General features: G+C 37.5%; 3 protein-coding genes across 3 annotated transcripts; 2 read left to right on the forward strand and 1 right to left on the reverse strand.

Moving 5' to 3' along the window:
• Positions 1-307: 307 nt before the first annotated feature.
• LOC110934095 (glyoxylate/hydroxypyruvate reductase HPR3) lies at positions 308-2720 on the forward strand. The gene is made up of 3 exons (XM_022177288.1): positions 308-781; positions 1472-1638; positions 2468-2720. Exons 1-3 carry the CDS (start codon positions 308-310, stop codon positions 2718-2720), a joined length of 894 nt encoding a protein of 297 aa, XP_022032980.1.
• Positions 2721-7487: 4767 nt separating this feature from the next.
• On the forward strand, positions 7488-9477 carry LOC110937701 (glyoxylate/hydroxypyruvate reductase HPR3). The gene is made up of 2 exons (XM_022180151.2): positions 7488-8040; positions 8878-9477. The coding sequence occupies exons 1-2, from the start codon at positions 7573-7575 to the stop codon at positions 9403-9405; spliced, it is 996 nt and encodes a 331-aa protein (XP_022035843.1). The 5' UTR covers positions 7488-7572; the 3' UTR covers positions 9406-9477.
• Positions 9417-10517, reverse strand: LOC110937700 (probable carboxylesterase 8). Its single transcript, XM_022180150.2, has one exon. The coding sequence runs from the start codon at positions 10491-10493 to the stop codon at positions 9489-9491; it is 1005 nt and encodes a 334-aa protein (XP_022035842.2). The 5' UTR covers positions 10494-10517; the 3' UTR covers positions 9417-9488.
• Between the last annotated feature and the right edge of the window lie 12436 nt (positions 10518-22953).

A 22953-nucleotide genomic window follows, 5' to 3' on the forward strand; every position in this document is an offset into this window, starting at 1 on the left:
TTAGTCCCTGTGGTTTGACAAGTTGTTACTCGGATAGTCCCCAAAGTGGATGAAGGTTACTCGGATAGTCCCTGTGGTTTGACAAGTTGTTACTCGGATAGTCCTTGCCATTTCACACCCGCTTAACCAGAAAAACTAACCTCCATCCTCTTTTGGGGACTATTCGAGTAACAACTTATCAAACCACAGGGACTAAGAGTGTAATTTTGAAAAGTTGGGGACTAAAGGTGAAGTTTCACCAAACCACAGGGACTATCCGTGCATTTTACTCAAATCTAAATCTAACTACAGTTCTTCATGTATCTTAATGGATCCACAAAACAACCAATCTCCGTGTTTGCACCCACAAGAACTTCGGCAAGTACTTGTGCTCCAACCGCCATACATATTCAAAATCCACGAACACTTGTTCACGGACAGATTTCAAGTCCTCAAAGAATACGAATCACCATTACCTACCCGCGACTTCCTCCACGCCCATGCGCAGTTTGTGAAAGTCGTCCTATGCTCTGGCACGGGTCCAATCACAGCTGAAGTGATACGTGACCTTCTGGCTCTCAAACTTGTTGTCACTGATGCAACTGGCGTCAATCACATCGACATGGCTGAATGTGGTCGTCGAGGTATTACAATCACTAACGCTGGAGATGTGTATTCCGATGATATAGCTGACGCCGCGGTGGGACTGTTGATCGACGTCATGAGGAGAATTACAAGCGGTGAAAGGTTTGTTCGCGATGGTTGTTGGACAACTTCTAGGGTGTATCCTCTAGGTGCTAAGGTAGGTAACTAACCAACAAGACCACGCAGTAATATTAATATGTAGGAACTAAATATTACAACTTTCGATAACTTATGGTTTTCAAGTTAGGTGCTGTTTGTTTTTTCTGTTGGAAAAGGTCTGCAGTCTGCGGACCACATCTGCAGGCATCTGCAGGAGAAGAGGTGGACCAAATGTCTGCAGTGCAAGGAGAAGAGGGTTTGTTTTTTTATATAAAACCTCTTCACACACACATTACACACACAACACACACACACCAGACTTCTCTGCTTTCACCACCGCCACCACCGTCACCACCGCCACCACTTCACCACCGCCACCACCGTCACCACTACACCACTGCCCTTCACCGTCTCTCTCTCTCCTCTCACAGATCTCTCTCTCCTCCCTCGATCTCTCTCTCTGCCTTCATCACCACCACCAAGCACCACCGTAAACCAACAACCACCACTGCCTTACACCACAACCAACAACCACTACACCACAGCCACCACCGTCACCACTCTTCTCTCTCTGTCGATCATCTGTTCCAGCGACCAAGAAAGGGAGTCGGCCCCTGATTTTTCATCTCCGACACAACCCTCACTGGTAAGTTGCTGATGAGCAGCGGGTTCGAGTCTCACCGGTAAGTTGCTGTTAATGTTCATTGATTCGATTTGGGGGTTTTAGTTTGTGGATTTGGGGTTTTAGTTTATGGATTTGGGGGTTTTAGTTTGTGGATTTGGGGGTTTCGATTTGGGGGGTTTTATTCGATTTGGTGGCGGAGCAGGGGTGGGAGGTGGTGGCGGAGTGGAGGTGGGCGGCGGAGGTGAAGGTGGTGGCAGGGGAGGTGGTGTCTGGAGGGAGAAGAGGAGAAGGTGAGAAGAGGTTAGAAGACATATGTCAATGTCTGTGCCAAGAAGAGGTCTCGCAGACCTTTTTTAATGAAAGGTCTGCGAGAAAACAAACAATCTGCGGACTCCAAACGTCTGCCCGCGTCTGCGCGGCGCAGACATAAGTGGCCAGAAGTACTTCTGGCCAAAAAACAAACAGAACCTTAGGAGGCAAACGAGTTGCAATTGTTGGGCTTGGAAACATTGGATCTAGAGTTGCCACAAGACTAGAGGCCATGGGTTGCATAGTCTCATACACCTCAAGGCAGAAAAAGCAATCTACCCACTTCACTTTCTACCCAAATATCCTCCGACAAGGGCGAAGGTTAGTTGTTGCCCGGGGGTGCACCCGCCCACCCCAATGTTTCGGTTAGAAGTGTATAGGTTCCAATTTTTCGTCCGAAAATTTAAAAAATTGTATAGGATCGCCTCCTCACAATTATTTTTTCTAAATATTTATACAATATATAAATTAAAGTAAAGTTTGTTACCACTTTGTATATCCTAAATATTTATACAATATATAAATTAAAGCAAAGTTTGTTACCACTTTGTATATAAGTGATGGGTAGTTTTGTAAATATATTTTAACTCTTATTTGTTTAACCCTAAATTACCTACCACACAATAAACTTAATCGCAAGTTTTTATGTGTAAGAATGAGTCCTTTGAATGAATGAAATTTTTTAGTTTTATTTGGAACTATTATTATTTGACCTGACCCAAATAAATTGCCGACCTAAACCGAAACATAACGATAGAAAAAAAAAATTGGGTTCCATCACTTTACGCCTCCTCGAAACTTTTGGTCAAGCTCCGCCACTGTCCTCCGACTCGCTTTTGACAGTGATGCTCTCGTGCTTTGTTGTGCGTTAACCAACAACACACGCCACATGATCGATAACAAAGTCATGAAAGCCTTAGGAAAAAAAGGTATTATCGTGAATGTTGCCCGTGGAGCCCTCATTGATGAGGTGGAGTTATTGAAGTGTTTGGTGGAAGGTGAAATTGGTGGTGTTGGTCCGGATGTTTTTGAAACTATTTGGTCATTAATCTGGCTATGCTAAATAGCACCAATGCCACATCACCTCCAACGACCACGAACACTGAAGTTGTGGCATGTTAATGCGAACAAATGAGACCGAAACGTAAAAGATAGAAAAGAATAACTAAGTCGATCTAAGACTCACACATCGAGACGAACCTGGCAAATGTGAAATAATAGACGTAAATACGTTGAACAACACAAGGACGTCGCGCCGTGTTAACTCGCAAAATTTAAACGCAAACGTAAAACAAAACTTTTCGACGATGAAGATGATGTTTGTTTTTATTGAAAAGCTCTTCCTGACCTCTTTTTTCTGCGCCGCGCATACCACGCGTAGACGTTGTGTTCTGCAGAGTGTTTGTTTTCTAGAAGACATTTCATTTAAAAACATTTATGCGTCCTTTTATTCTAGCAGATGTGGACTTCCCACTTCTAACCACTTCAAACCCTTCTCTTAAACCCTTCTCTTAAACCCTCCTCCCACAGCTACCGCCACCACTCCTTACCTCCTCCCACAACAGTCGCCTCCAACATTTCGTCTGTGGGATTTGAACGCAAAATTTCCCCTTCTCAACCCCGGTGTTTAAAGCCTTTGTCTTTACTAATGGACCACCATTCCATTGGTAGACAAACATACATGGGATTGGGATTCAGATGTAAATTTATTTATTTTTATCGCAATTCTCCCTGTAATCTGTTTCAGCTCTATCATCTTGCTAGTTTTCAATTTTTCCATTGTATGCATATTGTTCCAAGAAAATGTATTTTGTGATTATGAAAGTATAATTTAATATAGCAATCTTATTGCCGGATGTATACTTATATAAAACACGTTATTTTCATGATTTAGTTCAAATGTGAGTGATTGTGGAGTTTTAGATGAATCTCAAAAGCAATGTCAGGTACAAGTGTTTTACAACATGTTGAGACAAACAATAGAGACGTCACATAATAGATAGATGTGACTTATGAGGAAGTCGTAAAGATAACTACTTTTCTAGATATGCTATTGTTATAAGACTGGAAGGTATGGGGGCCGCCTTAGGGCCGGCGTGGCCCGGCGTCGCACCCCCACACCGCCCCCCATAGGTCCGGCGCGTCCTCTCCGTCTCCCATACGACGTGCTCGACGGGCCATGTTTCTCTCTCCTCACACACACACATCTATACATACGTACATATATATATATATATATATATATATATATATATACATATATATATATATATATACATATATATATATATATATATATATATATATATATATATATATATAAAGGGGTTCATCCCCCACCCCTCTAGGTCCATCCCCTTGAGGCCTCGCTTACGTGGCGGTGACGTGGCGGCCGATCCCCTTGGGGATGAGGCTCTCCATACCCTCCAGTATAATTAGTAAAAGATCCATTTTTCGATACAACAACTCCGACAGGCTATTTCATCATTAACAATATCAGTTCTTATATCAAGAGATAGACTTGTAAGTGAATTAAACATTCACTTAGCCATTTGTGTGTTTCGTTTGTTTAATAAACGAGCGAATACAAGAAAAAAAACTTGTTTGTTTTGTGACACAAGCGAAAAAAATTTATGATCATAAAAGTATATTTAATCTAAGGCCGGAGGGTGTGGGGGGCTTCATCGTGCCACCTCACCACCTATAGCGCCCCCCTCGGCGCCACCATCCACACCAAGCAAATTAAACAAGGGCGCCATTGATGGGGCTCTATCATGGTAACGAGGAAGAAGGCCTTTATCAGGTGGGGCCCACATCATTTCAGCCAATATTTTTTTTTTTAATTTTGTTTAATATGGGGCTTCATCCCACACCATGCAAGTTAAATGGGGCGTGATAAAGCCCACTGGCTGACGTGGATTCTAGGTGGCGCTGATGTGGCTTGATAAAGCCCCTAGGGGCTCCATCCCACACCCTCCAGCCTAAAAAGCTTAATGTCGGAATATGATTGTATAAAAGAGTTTATTTGTCGTGATTTAGTTTAGATATGAAGGATGCCGGTGGTGATTTAGAGTACTTGTGAAGGTTGTTTTTTATGTGTATTTGTGTGTGTGTGTGTTTTTTTTTTTTTGGGGGGGGGGGGGGGGGGGGGGGTTGGGGGTTGGGTGGACTAGGAAATTATAAATGTATCAAACAATTTGTGGTTGTGTACACGTTAGGGGGAGGGGGTATACGAAACTGATGAAACAATATCATGTATAATTATAGCCAAACAATAGGTATTGTCAAATAATATATAGATGTGACTTATGAGAAAATCGTAAAAATAAACTATTTTCTATTTTTTGTTCTTATAATCAGTATAAGAAGTCTTGTTCTCGATCCAATTACCCAATAACCATATTTGAAAAGAGTAAAATGTCCGGAGGTTTGCCCAAATATCACCTTTAGTTCTTAACTTTTTAAAATTACATTTTTGTTTCCTGTGGTTTGCTTGATTGTTACTTGAACAGTACCTAGAGTGGATGGCCGTTAGTTTGTTCAATTAATCATGTGTAAAATAACTAAATTACCTTAATGATAAATGAAAAAAAGTTAAACACATAAATTAATGGGACCCAACATCTCTTGTTGCTTTCGATCTCTATCAGAGAGTCGTAGCTTAGATCCTCCGGAACCACAAGAATCCTTAGTTAGAATTAGAATGCGATTCCAACTCAGCACCTTTTGAGTAAGATTTTGAGAAGAGTTGCTCTTTGGAGAGCACAGTACGATGAAAGTTGTAAGCTGTGTTCGGGGGGGGAGTTATTGTCTATCGTTGGCCTCTATGGTAGAATCAGTCAGGGGACCTGAGAGGCGGTGGTTTACCCTGCGGCGGATGTCAGCGGTTCGAGTCCGCTTATCTCAAACTCGTGAACTTAGCGGATACAAAGCTATATGATAGCACCCAATTTTTCCGATTCGGCGGTTTGATCTATGTTTATCATTCATGGACGGCATGAAGCACCGTTCAACACATTGGGCCCCACCTTCCAACACCATTAAAGTCAGCCTCTCTACCTTTATACAACTACCACTCACGTATACTCTACCTCGACGATGAAATGAAGTCCGTTGAGGTTTACCGGCAGTGGCGGACCTAGAAATTTTTCCATAGGGGTGCGAAATAGAAATAAAAAATTTGGTTCGTATCGGTTCGGGTCGAGTCATGTAAAACAAAAAAAAAACATCAAACTAAAATCTTTGAGTGTTCAACCATCAATATTCCTTAATTTTCAAGTTTTGAATTTCAACTTTTCAAACCCTATACTAGAATCATATAATCACTAAGAGATTAAGAGACAACAAACTCATGCTATAAAGACTAGAACAACCCCAAATTACCTCAAAACACATAACAGTTTAAACTTTTTAACCCATCCTATTATATCATGAGTCTTGAACAAAATAACATAAACGTTAAAATAACAAAAACAAAACATGTACCTGTTTGTAGCCAGAATTAAGCTATTCTTCGCCGGAATGTTGCAGTCGCCGTCGGGGGTGGAGGTGTCGCAGGTGAGGTGAGGCAGAGGGAGGGCGGGAGTCGCACAAAGCTGGCAGTCGATTGGGTTTTTTTGTAAACTGGACTGATTTTGTTTAATTAAAGTGTTATTTGGGTTAGGCTTGAATCGATATAAACTTATTAGGTTTGATGGAATGAATTCAAGTTTTATTAAAAGGGTTAGTGGGCTAACTTGTTTACATAATTGGGTCGGGTTTCAATCCGTGTTCACAACTTTTTTATATAAATTCCTAACATTTTTTTTCAAAGGGGTGCGGACGAAAATTTCCAAGGGGTGCGGTCGGAATTTTCCAAGGGGTGCGGTCGGAATTTTTCGCGAAAAACCACCAAATTCTTTTTTTCAAGGGATGCAGCCGCCCACCCACCCCATAGGGTAGGTCCGCCACTGTTTACCGGTCTTCGTTTTTTGGTCAAATCGCTAAAACAACGGCGACGAGTAACAACTAACTGATCAGTCATCTTGGACATCTCTTCTTGGATATCTCTGTTATGATCCTTATACGTCTCGTACATATACTTCTCGTCATGTTCGGTTTCATGAGACGATTTTTGATATTCCGGCGAGTTCCACTACTTCCACATCTTCTTCTATTCCCATTCCTACTTTTTTGATATTCCATCTTCTTCGTTTCCGTTTTATGTTTTTCCTTCCACTTCGTCATCTTCTTCATCCGGAGATTCTTCTACTCATCCACCTGTTATTACCTCTTCTCCCTCTCTTTCTATTCCTTCTTCTCATCCTTCTTCTTCTTCTCCTCATCCTCGTTCTTCCTCTTCTCATTCTCCTCCTCCTCCTGCTACGACTCACCCGATGATTACACGTACTCGTGATCACACACGACAGTCTCGCCAGTTTTCAGATCACGTTCTTTTCCATGTTTCCATAGGCTCAGCAGCACTCTGTTTGGTGGGGTACCCTCATGTGCAAGTCACATGACCATAATTAACCAAAAAATCTAACTGGATTAGGGTTAAAGGACATAACGTGCATGATTTTGAAACGTTAAGGACAAAACTCGTCAAATTTAAAGGCAAAAGACAACGCTTGCAATTTGGTACAAACATAAAGAACAAAACTTGTAATTTACTCATATGTTATACACATCCATGTTTCATATAAAAATAAATAATTGTTCTTGACACCTAAACCTTTATGGCAAGATTCATGCTTATATTATAATATATATCGTAGTTTAACTAATTAGTTTATGAAAAATATTCGATCAATCGATCCACTTTTATGGTGTGGCCTTGGCATAAACACAAAACGAGATGCAATAAATCGACCGATTGGAAACAGGTTGCACTCATACATATCCAGTAACCTACACAACTTCAGTTCATTATCCTAATGGGTTCACAACATCACGACCGATGTCCGTCGTCTCAACCGCCACAAGTGCTAGTTATCCGGCCGCCACCCGTCTTCGCCGTCCACGAACAATACATCTCCAACAAATTCCATATCCTCAAAGCATACGACTCACCTTTACCTACTCACGACTTCCTCCAAGCCAATGCCCAGTTCGTTAAAGCTGTTCTATGCTCTGGAAACGGTCCGATAACAGCCGATGTGTTACGGGACCTTCCAGCTCTCCAACTCGTTGTCTCTACCACTACTGGCGTTAACCACATTGACATGGCCGAGTGTCGCAAGCGCGGAATTAAGGTTACTAACATCCAAGATGTGTTTTCTGATGATGTAGCTGACGTTGCTGTCGGACTTTTGATTGATGTTATGAGAAGAATTACTGGTGGTCATAAGTTTGTTCGCGGTGGTTGTTGGCCGGTTACAGAACAGTATCCTCTAGGTTCAAAGGTTAGTTAGTTTTATACTTTTATTTTACCAACATATTCTATGCTAACCATATTTGTTTTAGGGGCTCTTTGTTTCAATTCCTTTAATAATCTCTTGTTAGTTAAAACTCTTTCTTACTGATTTCGCAAACAGATGTCTGACTCTGAATGGTTAAAACCTCTTATCTGAATTGGTCAAATATTTGCCTCTGAATGACTAAAACATTATACTGATTTTTATCGGTTCAGATCTCTTACTGGTTTATCATTTACTCATTCAGAAGTTGCCAAAGAGCCTCTAGTTTTACTGTTTTGTTCTTTTTTTTAATTATGCAAACACCCTTGGCTTTATTTCACTAGTTAATATTAACAAAGTTATTAGATCCAAGACTGTTTTATAGTTTGATTTGGAACATATATTAGAAAACCTTTTAAAATTATCATTTTTAGTACCAAGGATAAACTGGTCATTTCATATGGATTTATACGATTTTGTTAGTAAAATTGATCAAACGTGTTAAAATTTAATAGACCGTTAAAGGGGGTGTTTGGGATTTCTTTTAACTTATTCCTTCTCAAAAGTCCTTCTCAAAAGGAACAAGTAAGAAATTGTTACTTCTTGATTTCTCCTTTTTTAAGGCATAAAAGTCATTTTCAAGAGGTGTTTGGGATTTCTTTTAAGCATACAAGTTCTTCTTTTAGGATTCCTTTTAATTTCTAAAAGTTAATAAGTCAAAATCAGCTCAAAAAGTCCTTTTCAAAAGGAATCCCGCACAAAATCAATATTTTAAGTTTTGCAAATAAATCCGGTCTGTAAAAAAAACTTCATTTACTAGGTATTTAATTGCATTGATTTCAGTTGGGAGGAAAGAAGATTGGGATTGTTGGGCTTGGAAACATTGGTTCAAAAGTTGCTACAAGACTGTATGCCATGGGCTGCATAGTCTCATACACCTCAAGGCAAATAAAAGACTCCACCCCGTTCACTTTCTACCCAAATGTACTCCAACTCGCTCTCGACTCCGATGCACTCATTCTTTGTTGTGCGTTAACTAACGATACTCGTCACATGATTAATAACAAAGTCATGATGGCGTTAGGAAAAAAAGGGATCATTGTAAATGTGGCTCGTGGGGCTGTCATTGACGAGGCAGAATTAGTCAAGTGTTTGGTCGAAGGTGAAATTGGTGGTGCTGGATTGGATGTTTATGAAAACGAACCAAACGTCCCTAAAGAATTGTTTGGATTGGACAACGTTGTTGTTTTGCCACATAGTAGTGCGTGCACAAACGAGTGTTTTCAAGACGCTGCTGAAGTTGCGGTAGGTAACCTTGAAGCTTTTTTCGCAAACAAACCCTTGATTACGCCTATTACGAACGATTTTTAGTGACACAACACTAATTGTATTTTTCCTTTTCATTATTATTGTTGTTCAATAAAATACAAACTTATTAGAAAACGACCAAGTGATCATAAAGGAGACATTTTGTCAGTAAATGTCCATATGAAAGTCTTGATATCATCATACAAAACTTGTGCTTTTTGTTGGTCGAAAATTTCCACACCATGGTACCCTTCATCATCAAATTTCTTGATCACGTGCACACCATGTGTCTCCAACATCTTAGCAAACTCCCTTTGTCTATCCACCATCGGATCGCCACCGTAACCCCTGATCAAACATTTCGGTAACCGTTTGATCTTTTCAATACGAGATCTATTCAGATCTCGTAATGGGTTACAGTACTCGTGGTCTCTGTCACAACCTTCAGGCAATGACAGAGACCACATTAGATCATTCACTACTAAAGGAATGATCCGATCATCAAATAGTCTTAGCTCTGATTCAGTACGCTCGACCCCACTAAAAAAAGGTTGGTTCATTATGAGCCCTACGATCTTGATCGGGTTAAGATCAAGATCAAGTGCACGTAAACCCGCGTTGTAGGTTATATTCCCTCCCGAACTACTTCCCATCAAGTACACTTTTGAATAGTCCGCGAGTTCAGTCATCCACTCATCACAGCCATTGATCCCTAGAGCCTGGTCCCGCACCCATAACACCGCCTCCATGGCATCGTCATAGGCCGCAGGGAGGCGGTGTTCGGGTGCGAGACGGTACTCAACGGAGATCACTAGCGTTGGAGACTGAGCAGATACCACACCGCATGAATGGTGGAACGGGAGAGACGTGGCGCTGAAGACGATAAACCCGCCACCATGGAAGTAGATGATGATCGGGAGTTTTTTTCCGGTGGTGGTTGTGGGTGGTGATATGGGGCGGTAGAGGCGGAGGAAGGTGGCATTGGTGGAGTTGAGTTGGATGTCTTTGGAGAGAGCGGGTTGGGAATCGGGTGTGAGCTCGGGTGTTGCGGGTAAGGATGGAAGCGGGCGGTTTCGGGTCAAAGATCCGTCTGGGTTTTGTGTGATTTTGAGGAAGTCGTAAGGATCCAAATCAGATTTCGGATCGGCCATGTGATTGTGTACCGAACAAAGATATGGTAGCTGCATATATAGGGGCATATGATTTGTGATTTTAATGAATTGATGGGTAGTTGTAGCTAATTCATTTAATGTTTGTTTAACTAAAGATATTTTTAAGTATTCTCTAGAAAAATAATGTTATGATATTTACTTAACACTCGTAACATCAGATATATTCACATTTATGTTATGACATTTAAACTGTCTACTTAAAATTTATATTGAAATATGAGGTTTAAGGAAGAAGAAAAAGGTTAAGTGATAATATTTTAAGGCCCCCTTTTCCCACACCTCCTATATCTTATTTTCACATCCCCCTAGTGTATACGGGCTGTATACAAAATATACGGCCCGTATAGAATGTTTTTGAATAGGAAAATGCGCAAAGAATGTTATTTTGATTTTACTATATACGGCCCGTATATAGTTATACGAGCCGTATACATGTGTATACGATTTGTAAAAACTACACGGCTCAATGGATTTATTTTGGGAGGTTTTTGATGTTACCAAATGTATACGGGCCGTATACCTGTATACGGGCCGTATATATGGATGTTTTTCAAGTATCACGTTTTTTCCCGTAAAAACACCATCATTCTAGGGTTTCTAAACTCTTCATCACCTTTAACAACGTTGATCGGAACACGCCGCTTAAATCAGAGCACAAGTAGAGTAACGTTACCGATCAGTCCGTTGATCGAGTAACTAGCAGAAGAACCCGACACAAACAAGTTCTCCACAGTTTGTTATTCAGATCTTTATTCGGTCATCTTTCCAAACTATAACACACGATAACTTTAAACTTTATAGTGTGTGATTTGACCAGGAAATGATTGGAGGTGATTGCTACTTTTAATAAGCTGTCATAGTTGTCAAATTCGATTTCAACAAACCTTTTCCCTTTCCTTCAATTTCTAGAACATTCTCCGTAACATGAAGACGTGTCGGGTTCTTCTACTAGTGGTATTTTAATGAAGTATTAAAGATTGAATGTGCAAACCCAGCCGTTTTTTACTACGTAAACGGTGGCTATGCGAAATACAAACCTCAACCGTTTTTTACTACGGAAACGGTTGCTATGCGAAATACAAACCGCAATCTTTTGTGACTATGGGAAACATAAGTTTTCTTTTTGAGCTTGATAGATATCCGTTATCTCAGTCTAGGCGGGCATTGTTTAAATCTAAATATACCTAGATGTTATGTGTAACTTCATTAAACCAAGAACAAAGCCTATTTCGAAACACGTGTGTTTGTATCAGCGTTGTTTATCACCCTGTGTGAGCATTGGAAACCCGACAAACAGTCTTGACAACTGTGACAGCTTATCTATCTGTGTGTGTGACATCCATCCTGTTATAGGAATCGATATGATTAATTTTATAGATTTTTTTTCTAATTAGCATTGTTAACTACCAAAAGAATGCATACATAAATAGTTCTAGTGGACGAAGCAAAGAGACCGTTGTGTATCTGAATCAGGTTCTCAAACAAACACTACTAAAGTTGAGTTGGTGATAAATATCGGAGCTGTTATCTCGGTTGTTCAGTACTTTCGTGATAATAAAACAAGCAGGCATTGATTTTGCCAAGATTGAAGGCAAGAATCTGGCCATAAGCGTTGTGGATTCTCAACGTTATTCGAATGTAAGTGGATCGAGTGATACGCTTATCTATTCTAGTCAAGGTGGGCATGGTTTGTTCGGGAGTAAATCACCACCCAAAGATCAACAACTTGTGAGTGGGAATATGGCTATGAAGACGTGTCGGGTTCTGCTAGTTATTCGGAATGTTTCGAATCATCACAGAAGACGTGTCGGGTTGTGCTAGTTATTCGGAATGTTTCGAATCATAACAGAAAACGGATGCGGTTTGCATATTCAATCTTCATTGCTTCATTAAAATTACAACACACGATAAAATGCTTGAAAAATTGCATCAACTCTCCTATATCAACATACTCTTCTCCAGACGCTTAGTTGTTATGAATGACAACTTGAGGGATCTAGTTAACTTTCAGATTCAGATTCAGGAAACAGATGATTTGTCAAAAAATTGGTTGATGAAACCGAAGCTGTTATTTCTGTTGTTCAGTATTGTCACACCCCAACCGGTGGCGGAATCATCGGGGCATGACACTGAGCGAAACAGATTGTCCAGAAGTTTCCATAACAACTATCATTACTATTCAATTTATATAATACGTCCCATACCGTACCTCAAATAGCAAACAAATTATTACAGATAAAATCTAGCCAGATATTCTGTTCCGACAACTCAGATTTAAATATAAATACAACAATTGTTTATCTGCTTCTAGAGACCCATAATTTGACCACTACAGACAACTATTTGTTGGGCTCTAGAGCTTTATTCTAGCCTCGCTTTCCTAGCAGATAAGCATCTTAAACACCTGTCACATACGTTAAAATAAAGTCAATACATAAAATGTAAAGGTGAGCATACAAGTTTGATAATAGCATAATAGAGTTCGAAATAGTTTACGCATAACCAGCACGTACACAGAGGAAAACGAAGCATGTTAATTATCGACATGGATCTATCGATACCAATGACTGCGGGTTGAGTGCCCGAGGCAGTTCGCAATACATGGTTACCATCGTAATCCATGCAAGTAATTGTCCTTAACAACCCCCGTGTGAACGGGTGCTGAGTCCAAACTATAGTACTATCGTCGTTAAGGCAGGTAGACACCGGGATGAATAGAATACCGAGATTTGTGGGCTCCGTCCATTAAAATCTTTCGCAATTCGGTCCGCTTAGGGATCCAAATTCGGTCCAGAAAATAGAAGATCCCATTCGATTTGCTTACAAGCTGAGCTCCATCGTGATAGATTCTCTCCTTCTTTAAGGTGCGTTCATTAAAACAGGCATGTTGAGCTTCACGGATGAGGGTTTCGAGATCGTGTTGGGCTTGGGTATTACGAATGCTGAGCAAATAGCTCCGTCTGCTGAGCTATTGTTATGTAAAAAACTGACAAAGTCTTTCTTGGAATGTAAAAAACTGACAAAGTCTGCTGGCACATACTTTGTTAGTTTTATTTCATTCTATACGGGTCGTATAACTGTATACGACCCGTATACACCATGTGTAAATAAGTTTTTGCCATGTATTAATATTAGGACCCTATTTTAAATTGTGGGTCTTCCACTGCAGCGTCGTGGTTGTTCCCGTCTCGATGAAGGCTTGGCCCGGGATTTTACCCGGGTTCGAGTCTGAGGGGGGAGGAGGGGCAGTTTTACCTATTCCACAAGGTTTTTGCGCATCAGGGGTGTGCTACGCTTTCTAGCGGTGGTCGAGTAGTCGGCCTTTGGACATAGCTCCGAAATGATGGGTTTACACGTGGAAAACAGTTAGCCGTTTAAAAAAAATTAATTGTATTACACAAAATTAAAAATGTGAAATTTACTAGTTACTACATATACAAATTACTACATATACAAAAGAATTTGGTACTACATATACAAAAGAATTTGGGGGAATAGTGCCAAGGCTGTAGCTGGGACTCCCCATTCGTACAATTAATTTACGGTTTTTTCATTGTTTTAAAATTACAATTTTTTCATCAGTTTAAAAATACGTTTTTTACCCTCAGTTCAAAATAAAATTATGATTTTGCCACTAGCTAAAAATTACAATTTTGACATTGGTTCAAAATTACGATTTTGCCCCCTTTAAATTTACAGTTTTGCCATTAGTTTTGTTTTTTTTTTTCCTCACATCCAAATTGCAATTTTGCCCTCAATTTAAATTTACAGTTTTTTCATCGTTTTTGTTTGTTTTCCTAGTCAAATTACGATTTTGCCCCCAGTGTAAAATTACAATCATGCCAGTGTAAAAAAACACTATGGTAGTGTTTTGCTTTAATTGGTTGACTCGGTGTAATTTTTATTCGTGTCAGTCGGCTGCCTGACACACATTCATTTGTCCTAAAAATTACAATTTTGCCCCATTTTAAAATTATAGTTTTTCCATCATTTTTGTTTTTTTAAGCAAAAGTATGATAATGTTTTATTTTAATTGTTTGACTCAATTTATTTATTTTTTTAGATTGTGTTATGAGTAGTACGTACAAGTAATCGAAACTCAATCATACATGTTATGAGAATGAAATATTCGGCTTAGTGTCCCACAACGCGGACGAGGCAAAATCTAGTTGTCACACAAAACAAAGTTAGTGGTCTGATTATTGTTATATACTTATATCGCCTCACTTTACCTAAGTAATTAAGTAGAATAAAAGAGTAATGATATTTTTTAATAAGTATAAAAGACTAATGATATCTTTTAATAAGTAGACAAATGAGAGTTGAGATATATTAGCACAGTTTTTTTTATCGTGAATGTAATTTGGTTATCTGGATCTTTCAATGGAGGTCTTTTACCTCTCACAAACATTGGCATGGCAATCGATTCATGGACGACCACATTTGTGTGGGTCATTTACGACTGGTTTATGTGAGCGATATCCTAGAGGACGATTATCGTGACCGTAAATTGGTCATCTGGATCATCCAATGGAGGTCTTTTACCTCTCACAAACATGGCATGGCATTCGAAAGACGACGAGAAATTCATGGACGACCCCATTTGTGCGGGGCTCATTTACGAATGGTTTATGAGAGCAAGGTCCTAGAGGACGAACAACTACGCACAAGCTTATGTGGGTCCTTGTTAGAAATTAATAGGTGAGATGCAAGTGTGTTGAGATGTTGTTCTAGTGGTTAAAAGGTCTGCCTTTCATAGTGGAGATGCGGGTTTGACTTTCGTTTGGGCTATTTTCGAAGGACATCTGGGTGAAGGGCCGAATCAGGGCTTTAATCCCGGGTTCGAACCTGACGGGGGCGGGGGTTTACGGATTCCATTCGGTTCCCGCACATTAGGGGGCACGATCACATGGTGTTGATTATATCATAAGAACATGGGTAAAATATAAACCCTAATGATGTAAATTCAATCATGAACAACAAAATAAGAGGTGTGTACCTGATTAGCCAGCCACCACACCAGAGAGGGAAGTAGACGTCATGTTCGTCAGATTGGTCTGGTTCCCCTTTAGGATGTATCTTCTTGATGGTAGTACCAAGTTCTTTAGGGTTGAAGAACTCGTAGTAATGGAGAGAGAGGAGGGGCGATTTTAGTGTGATGTTATGAGGGTCTAACCCTAATCCCTCTCTAGTAATCTCCTTATATACACCCAAGGGGAAACCCAATTAGTTAATTAAGGTAATATGGCCCATCAACAATTACCAACTAATTTATTATAGGTTTTAATATATTTTGATCCATATTATATAAATGATAATGATGGCTACTAGATTAAATATATAAATAAAATATTTAATTTTACATTCTCCCACTTAGCCGAATAATCATTTATCATGAGTATTAGATAAGTCTGATCAGAAGTTAATACTCATTTTAGCTTTAAGCCAAGAACCGTAGCAGAGAAATACAGCCGTTGAATCATTATTCGACTCAGGACCCCCATTAATCATACTACAGCCTCGATTTAAAACCTAACAGTTATGATCAAAATAAGTAAGCCCTTTAACGTTTGATTTGTATTTACAGTTGTCTATATGTCATTACACCGGCAGAACATATGTTAGAGACATACAAAATCAAACTGATGAGGAAAATTAATTAATAATTAGTCATTCATAGTACGATATGCAGTTGTACATGGTCATCAATTAAAACCCGTCTCTTTTATGAGCTCTCTTAATAAGACTTATGGGTAATAGACCTTCAGTTATAGGATCCTTAAGCATATCACGAATGTATTCGATACAAATATTTAGCTTCCTCAATTCATTCATAAACGAATAATTAATTGTGTATCGAAATTTAATGCAGCACCTCTCGAACTGTTACTGTTCAAGGAGACATGGTAGCTGACTTTATCACAATAAGTCTTCAAAACATTAATTATATGGAGTTAATAAACTTATGAGTCCCCTGATAAATTTCCAACAACATTTAGTGACTATATTATGTCGTTATAACTTAGGTTGTTATTATCAGTTTATTATGACTCTCCATAAGATAGGTTTGTCTGCTGACATAAGGATATACCCGAAATAACATTTTGTCATCTTTGAATATTACAAAGTTAAAGTAATCAACCGGTTTGAGTTCTCACATCTTCTTTAAATTATAGCCTCTCGTTTCTTCTAAAGATATTGTAATACTCTATTAAATGCTTCACGTTAATGTAGACATATCTAGTGTGTTGCAATGTGAGTAATATCTAAACGAGTATAGACTTGAACTTACATAAGGCTTCTAATTAATGAAGCATAAGAAAATAATCTCATTTATCCTATTATCCTCTAAAGGAGAGCCGTATTTTGTTACATATGTAAGGACCAATTTAATGTTAAACTTATGGAACGGAAGTAATGTCCCATTTGGTCTATCTCAACATGTTATGATATCTATTATGTAAGAGATATCTCTGAGATCTATTATATCAAAGTTTGTGTTAACAGTGCTTTGACTTATGTAACATATACTTGTCAAAAGAATATCATCTATATAGACAAGTTTATCTTAGTTGCTCCCACTCATCTTGAGGTAGGTACATTAATCCACTTGGTTGTTGATGAAAATAATTACGTTAAGATTTCATCACATTATGATGTTTGCATTAACCCATTCATGGATTTTATTGGCTTATAGACAAACTGTTCTTTAACCTTGAGTTTAGAACTTTCAGGTTGTTTTATGAACATGTAAATATGTCAGCCAGTTGTTAGGGAAAGTTATTTTAATGTTCATTTAGTGTACCTTAAACTATTATAAGCTACTAGAACAGTGATGATCCTCAAAGAAATCTTTGATAATTTATCTCTTCCTAAGTATAACCTTTGACAATCAATCATGATTCTTAGTGTCTTAACGTTTATATATTAGGATTTGGTTTAGTTATGAACACTCTTAAGTAATTCAATCAAATCCCAAACGTTATATGAACACATAAAATCAGTTTTACTAGAAAACAGTTTTATTCCATTCAGAAGATTAATTGACACTAATGGCTTAATTAGAAGAGATAGGATCGGTAAACTTTTCCAAAATCCATTTCAACTCCAGTTACGGAGGTTATGTAATCATCAAAGTTAGTAGGCTTTTAAACCTAGATGACCCCCTGAGTTGATTATTGGGTTTGTTAGAAGTTTCAGTTTTTTATGGATTAGCTCTTGGTTAGGTTGTTATCATTTTCATTCTAAGTTTGTAAGAGTTGGTGCAGTATGGTGTACAAGAGGTGTAATCGGAGTTAAATTCTGAGTAAAATTTAATGACAATCTTCCCCCCGCCTCTTGTATTCCTTGCAAGTCATGATAAGGACTTTGACTGCTCCCACTGACCTTATGAATCTTTAGGAACTCAGCATGCTTAGGGTCAATATTTAATGACTAACAAATTCTAATAGAGAAACACAAATTAATGACGTTAATCGTTGTAGTTTCTCTTGTTGAGGATTATGTTAGTTTAGGTAAGAAACCTATGTGTGCCCACAATTAAGCAACAATGAAACTTTTGTAAGTGTAGCATTAGATTGTAAAGAGACAAGTTTTGATGAAACAGTGCCAAAATGAGCAGTGTCTTGTACAAGAGGTGTAAATTGAAGTAACGTGAAGTTTGCACCACCCCACCTCTTGCAACTTTTTACAAGTTATAATTAAGACACTTAATGCTCCCACTGGTCTATGATGTCTCTAGAAATGCTACAAGATAAGTTTCAATTAGGTATGTGACGTGGCAACCTATCATATATATGTTAGACTTTACTTGATTTCCTTAATGTCCAGATGTCATAAGAAACTTAGGGACATATTTAATAAAAATCATGTTAAGCACATATATGAATAGATTTCTTTAAGACCATGGGTCATATGCGACTAATTTAGATACAAGCAGATAGTCTTTAATTGATAAATGAATTATGTCTGAATATTCCATTTTGGAATAAGTTTCATGAATGTTAGTGAAATATAACTTATGGTGGACCCATACTTATTCCTTAAGCCACATAATGATTTAGGGCTTTTAACGTCATGATTTAAAATCACTTAGAATGAGATTAGATAAAAAATCATCCTCATTAACCATGTCATGGTTTCTCATGAGTTTTGGTTATAATGGATGAAATTTATAGGTCTCATTTTCCTTTTGTCAAATTCTCATTTACATGATGACAAAAGTTGTGAAAGTGTAAGGTATCATCTAGTTTTATCTAGTAATGTTTCAATCCAGATATTGAGAACAAATAATATAAGAGTTTAAGGTAAGTGTGACTTGATGGTGACTATGCAAACCTCACAACCTTCATAACCTTGCTTAATTATGATACTATATTCTGATTAATCTTTAGAATATTTAAGGTATCGAAAGACGTTGTTAGAAGACTGCTTATTATGGTTCTTATAGCCTTAACATTTAATTTTGTCACTAACTCTCATGTTAGTTATTTGTTGACTTCTGGTAAGGAAACGTTAAAAACTAAAGTCAACTAATCATGTGTTAATAGGAATATTAAAAAAATTATCAGACTTAAATATCATTAGTAAGTGACTACCTAATTAACTTATCCAACCGTTCCTTTGAATAATGGATAGTCTCGTTGCTTATGCCTAGTCTAATGGCATAATCATGTAGTGAGATTTTCCCTTGAAGAACCTTAGAGTTGAGATTTTGTACTTGTATTTTGACTATGGACCTTAGAACAATCCTCTTTTAAGGTTTTAGTGGTTGTAAGGTGAATAACATCTTATTTTCCAGTTTCAAACATTTATTTCTTTGTACATATGTTGCTTATCAACACACTCATTATACTTTGGTATTTTTGAGTGTTATAGTTGATTTATAAGGCATCAAATTGTACAAGTGAAAATCTTAGTATGTAATGTACTGAAAATTGTACTTATTTCCATGTGTAAGCCCTTAACTTTATGGGTCATGGCATTGTACATTATAATGTATTCACATATACCACTTAACTTTATAGTTTAGAATTTTAAATGAAGGCATGCATCTTAGGAATTCTTGTGATTATTCCACAGATAATAGATTAGTCTTAGGAAAAACTTAATCTGGAATGACCTTTTAGTGATAACATTTATGTTTAGAGAGTTCTTGATTATCATGAGAGACATCATGTTTGATTTGTCCTATTCATCATGCTCTACTTTTCTTCTGTATTAATCATTATCAGAAGAGAGCAGTAGGATTATCGTGTCTTAAGGGATAATCAAGGATTCAATTAAAGAGCTAATTCTTATAGAAACTTTAAGTAAAGCAAAAAACATATTAGGTTTAGAAATTAGAGTGGATGAGATATTGATTTATAGAAGAAAGTTATAGTGAGTAAGATTATGGGTACTAAAAAATAAGGCAGACGAAATGATCATAAAATTAATGAAGGGTCATTGATATAAGGATCATTATGTGAAGAGGTTGTGATATGTCTATTACTAACATCAAAATAATAGACTTATTTAAAGTTCTACTTAAACGAAGACAAATCAGCTTTGGCCAGAAGTGTAATCATTTAAGCATGTGTGCAAAGTAATCGTGACAAATCAGCTTTGGCCAGAAATGAGACAACCACTTTAGTTATGCACTTGTTAAGTATGCTAGACATAATGAATTAAATCAGCTTTGGCCAGAAGTAAGACATTCACGTTTGTAATGCATAATTAACATAGCTTCTATAATACTTGAACAATAAATAGATGCATCAAATCAGCTTTGGCCAGAAGTGATACATCAGAAGCTCATTCAAGTTAAGCCATTTTGGTTTTGTGAAACATTATTCGATCCTTATTAATTAACTAAGTATTTACAAAACCAATTATTTAATAGCTAAGTCTTAGTTCACATTAAACAGCCTAAAATAATGAGGTTTCGAGTGAGATCTCGACTCAGTTATGAGGTCTCGAGTGAGATCTTGAGTCAAGTCTCGACTCATCTGTAACATTATGAGGTCTCGACTCATTAAGGTCTCGAGTCGCAACCTCGTTGTTCCGAGTCGGAACCATGGTCTCGACTACTGTATTTTATGAGATCTCGACTCATAATGAGGTCTCGAGTCCCAACCACGGTCTCGAGTTGTGAAGATTGAAGCCTTTAATCGAAACCTCACTGGTCTCGAGTTGAAACTTTATGGTCTCGAGTCGAGACCTTTGTCTCGAGTTGTAAAGATTTGAGGACCTTATGATTTCGAGTCGAGACCTTGTAGTCTCGAGTGAGATCTAATGGTCTCGAGTCGTAATCTGATGGTCTCGAGTCCACTGTTAATAGCTGTTATTGTGATAATAACTGAAAACTCGAAATTTTAGGGATTGTGGGATAATGTTTCCTGTTTTATTGCTGATCTAAACTTATCAAAGATTTCGAAAATTATAACTGGTTATCTATTAACAGTTTTCGACAATTTTAATAGATAAAATTTAGATCAAAACAGTAAAAAATGTCCACTAATCCAAATCATATTCCAAAACTTAAGGGATTTTTTCGAGTTTCTTAGAACATATGATGACAATTAATTAATTAACATAATAAAACTATGAAGCTTTCAATTAATGAAAACCAATATTCGTTTAACTTTAAATAATGATTTCATGAGGTGAAATCTCATAAAGAATTCCCTGTAGGAATTATGATTTCAAAGCAAAAGTAAAATAATGTATAATGGAATGATAAGAATTAATATGTGGTGAAACTGAGAACGTGAACCACTAATTTCACAAGCAATTCGACCACCATTATTACCGGTATAATTTTGATTGATCTTAGTTTTCAAATTAATTTGAAGATCATAAAAAAATCGCAAAACAGAAAAAGAAAATCAATCTTAATGTTTTAAATCCTAAAACATTGAGTTCCTTGATTGAATTGATATAATCAACATACGCTCTGATACCACATGTTGATTATATCATAAGAACATGGGTAAAATATAAACCCTAATGATGTAAATTCAATCATGAACAACAAAATAAGAGGTGTGTACCTGATTAGCCAGCCACCACACCAGAGAGGGAAGTAGACGTCATGTTCGTCAGATTGGTTTGGTTCCCCTTTAGGATGTATCTTCTTGATGGTAGTACCGAGTTCTTTAGGGTTGAAGAACTCGTAGTAATGGAGAGAGAGGAGGGGCGATTTTAGTGTGATGTTATGAGGGTCTAACCCTAATCCCTCTCTAGTAATCTCCTTATATACACCCAAGGGGAAACCCAATTAGTTAATTAAGGTAATATGGCCCATCAACAATTACCAACTAATTTATTATAGGTTTTAATATACTTTGATCCATATTATATAAATGATAATGATGGCTACTAGATTAAATATATAAATAAAATATTTAATTTTACACATGACGGTCAAGGAGTCGACCTTGAAAATAGCCCTGAGCAAGACAGGTTTACACGTGAGATTCTTTGTCAATATGAGATGCAAGTGTTACAATCAATTCAATGAGATTGGGACTTGATAAAACTATAAAACCATTGTTGGAGAAAGAAATATAGGTTTTTCTTTTGTATATTTAAACGGTCCCAAATTGTGAAATTTAAATCATCGAACATATTCGTGAAATTAGGGGTGAGCAAGTTTAGGTCCGGACCGAAAATAACCGAGAATCGAACCGAAAATATACCTAACCCGACCCGAACCCAAGTACCTAGGTATTTAGATCGGTTCCAATTTTTCATATAAAATAGAGTCGGGTCGGGTCGATTCTCGGTTATTTTCATGGTGAAACCCGACTTGGACCTATGGACCGGGACCGACCCTATATTTAGGGTAGTGAATCGGTTCTGTATTTTATGTTTGATCGGTTCTCGGGTCGGGTCGGGTCGGGTCGGGTAATAATCGGGTAGGGTCGGGTTTTTCCTTTTGCTCACCCCTACGTGAAATGACGAATAATATATAATTTTTTATATCTTAATTTTATCAAGTGATTCTAAAACTGAATATGTTATCAAAATATATAAATTGTGACTGTTGCCAACCAAAAGCAACCAACATGTTTTACTAAATAGATTTCAACAACATTTGCATGCAAAATAATCAATACATTTATGGCTTGGGGGACAAGGCTACCTCCGTATTTAAGTTTCTTTAGTAAGTGTATTTTTAAATCGATTTTGTGTAAACATAAGAATAGACAATCAATAAGGATTTATTTAATGTAAAGAGTGTAGTGTGATTTTGTCATTTTTACAAAATTCAAACATTTCTAAGCCGGATTTTAAAACTGAAAAAATATATCTATATAAAAGGTTTAGGATTAAATACAAAGACTCCTAAAAATAAGAAGCCGTATAAAGGGTACCAAACGAACTCCGATTGAACTCATTCAATCAGCATTAAAACCATCTTATCGAACTCTACGATGTGAGATTTTAGGTTTTC

The sequence above is a fragment of the Helianthus annuus genome, chromosome 4 (assembly GCF_002127325.2).
Source record: "Helianthus annuus cultivar XRQ/B chromosome 4, HanXRQr2.0-SUNRISE, whole genome shotgun sequence".
In the NCBI taxonomy this organism is placed as follows: domain Eukaryota; kingdom Viridiplantae; phylum Streptophyta; class Magnoliopsida; order Asterales; family Asteraceae; genus Helianthus; species Helianthus annuus.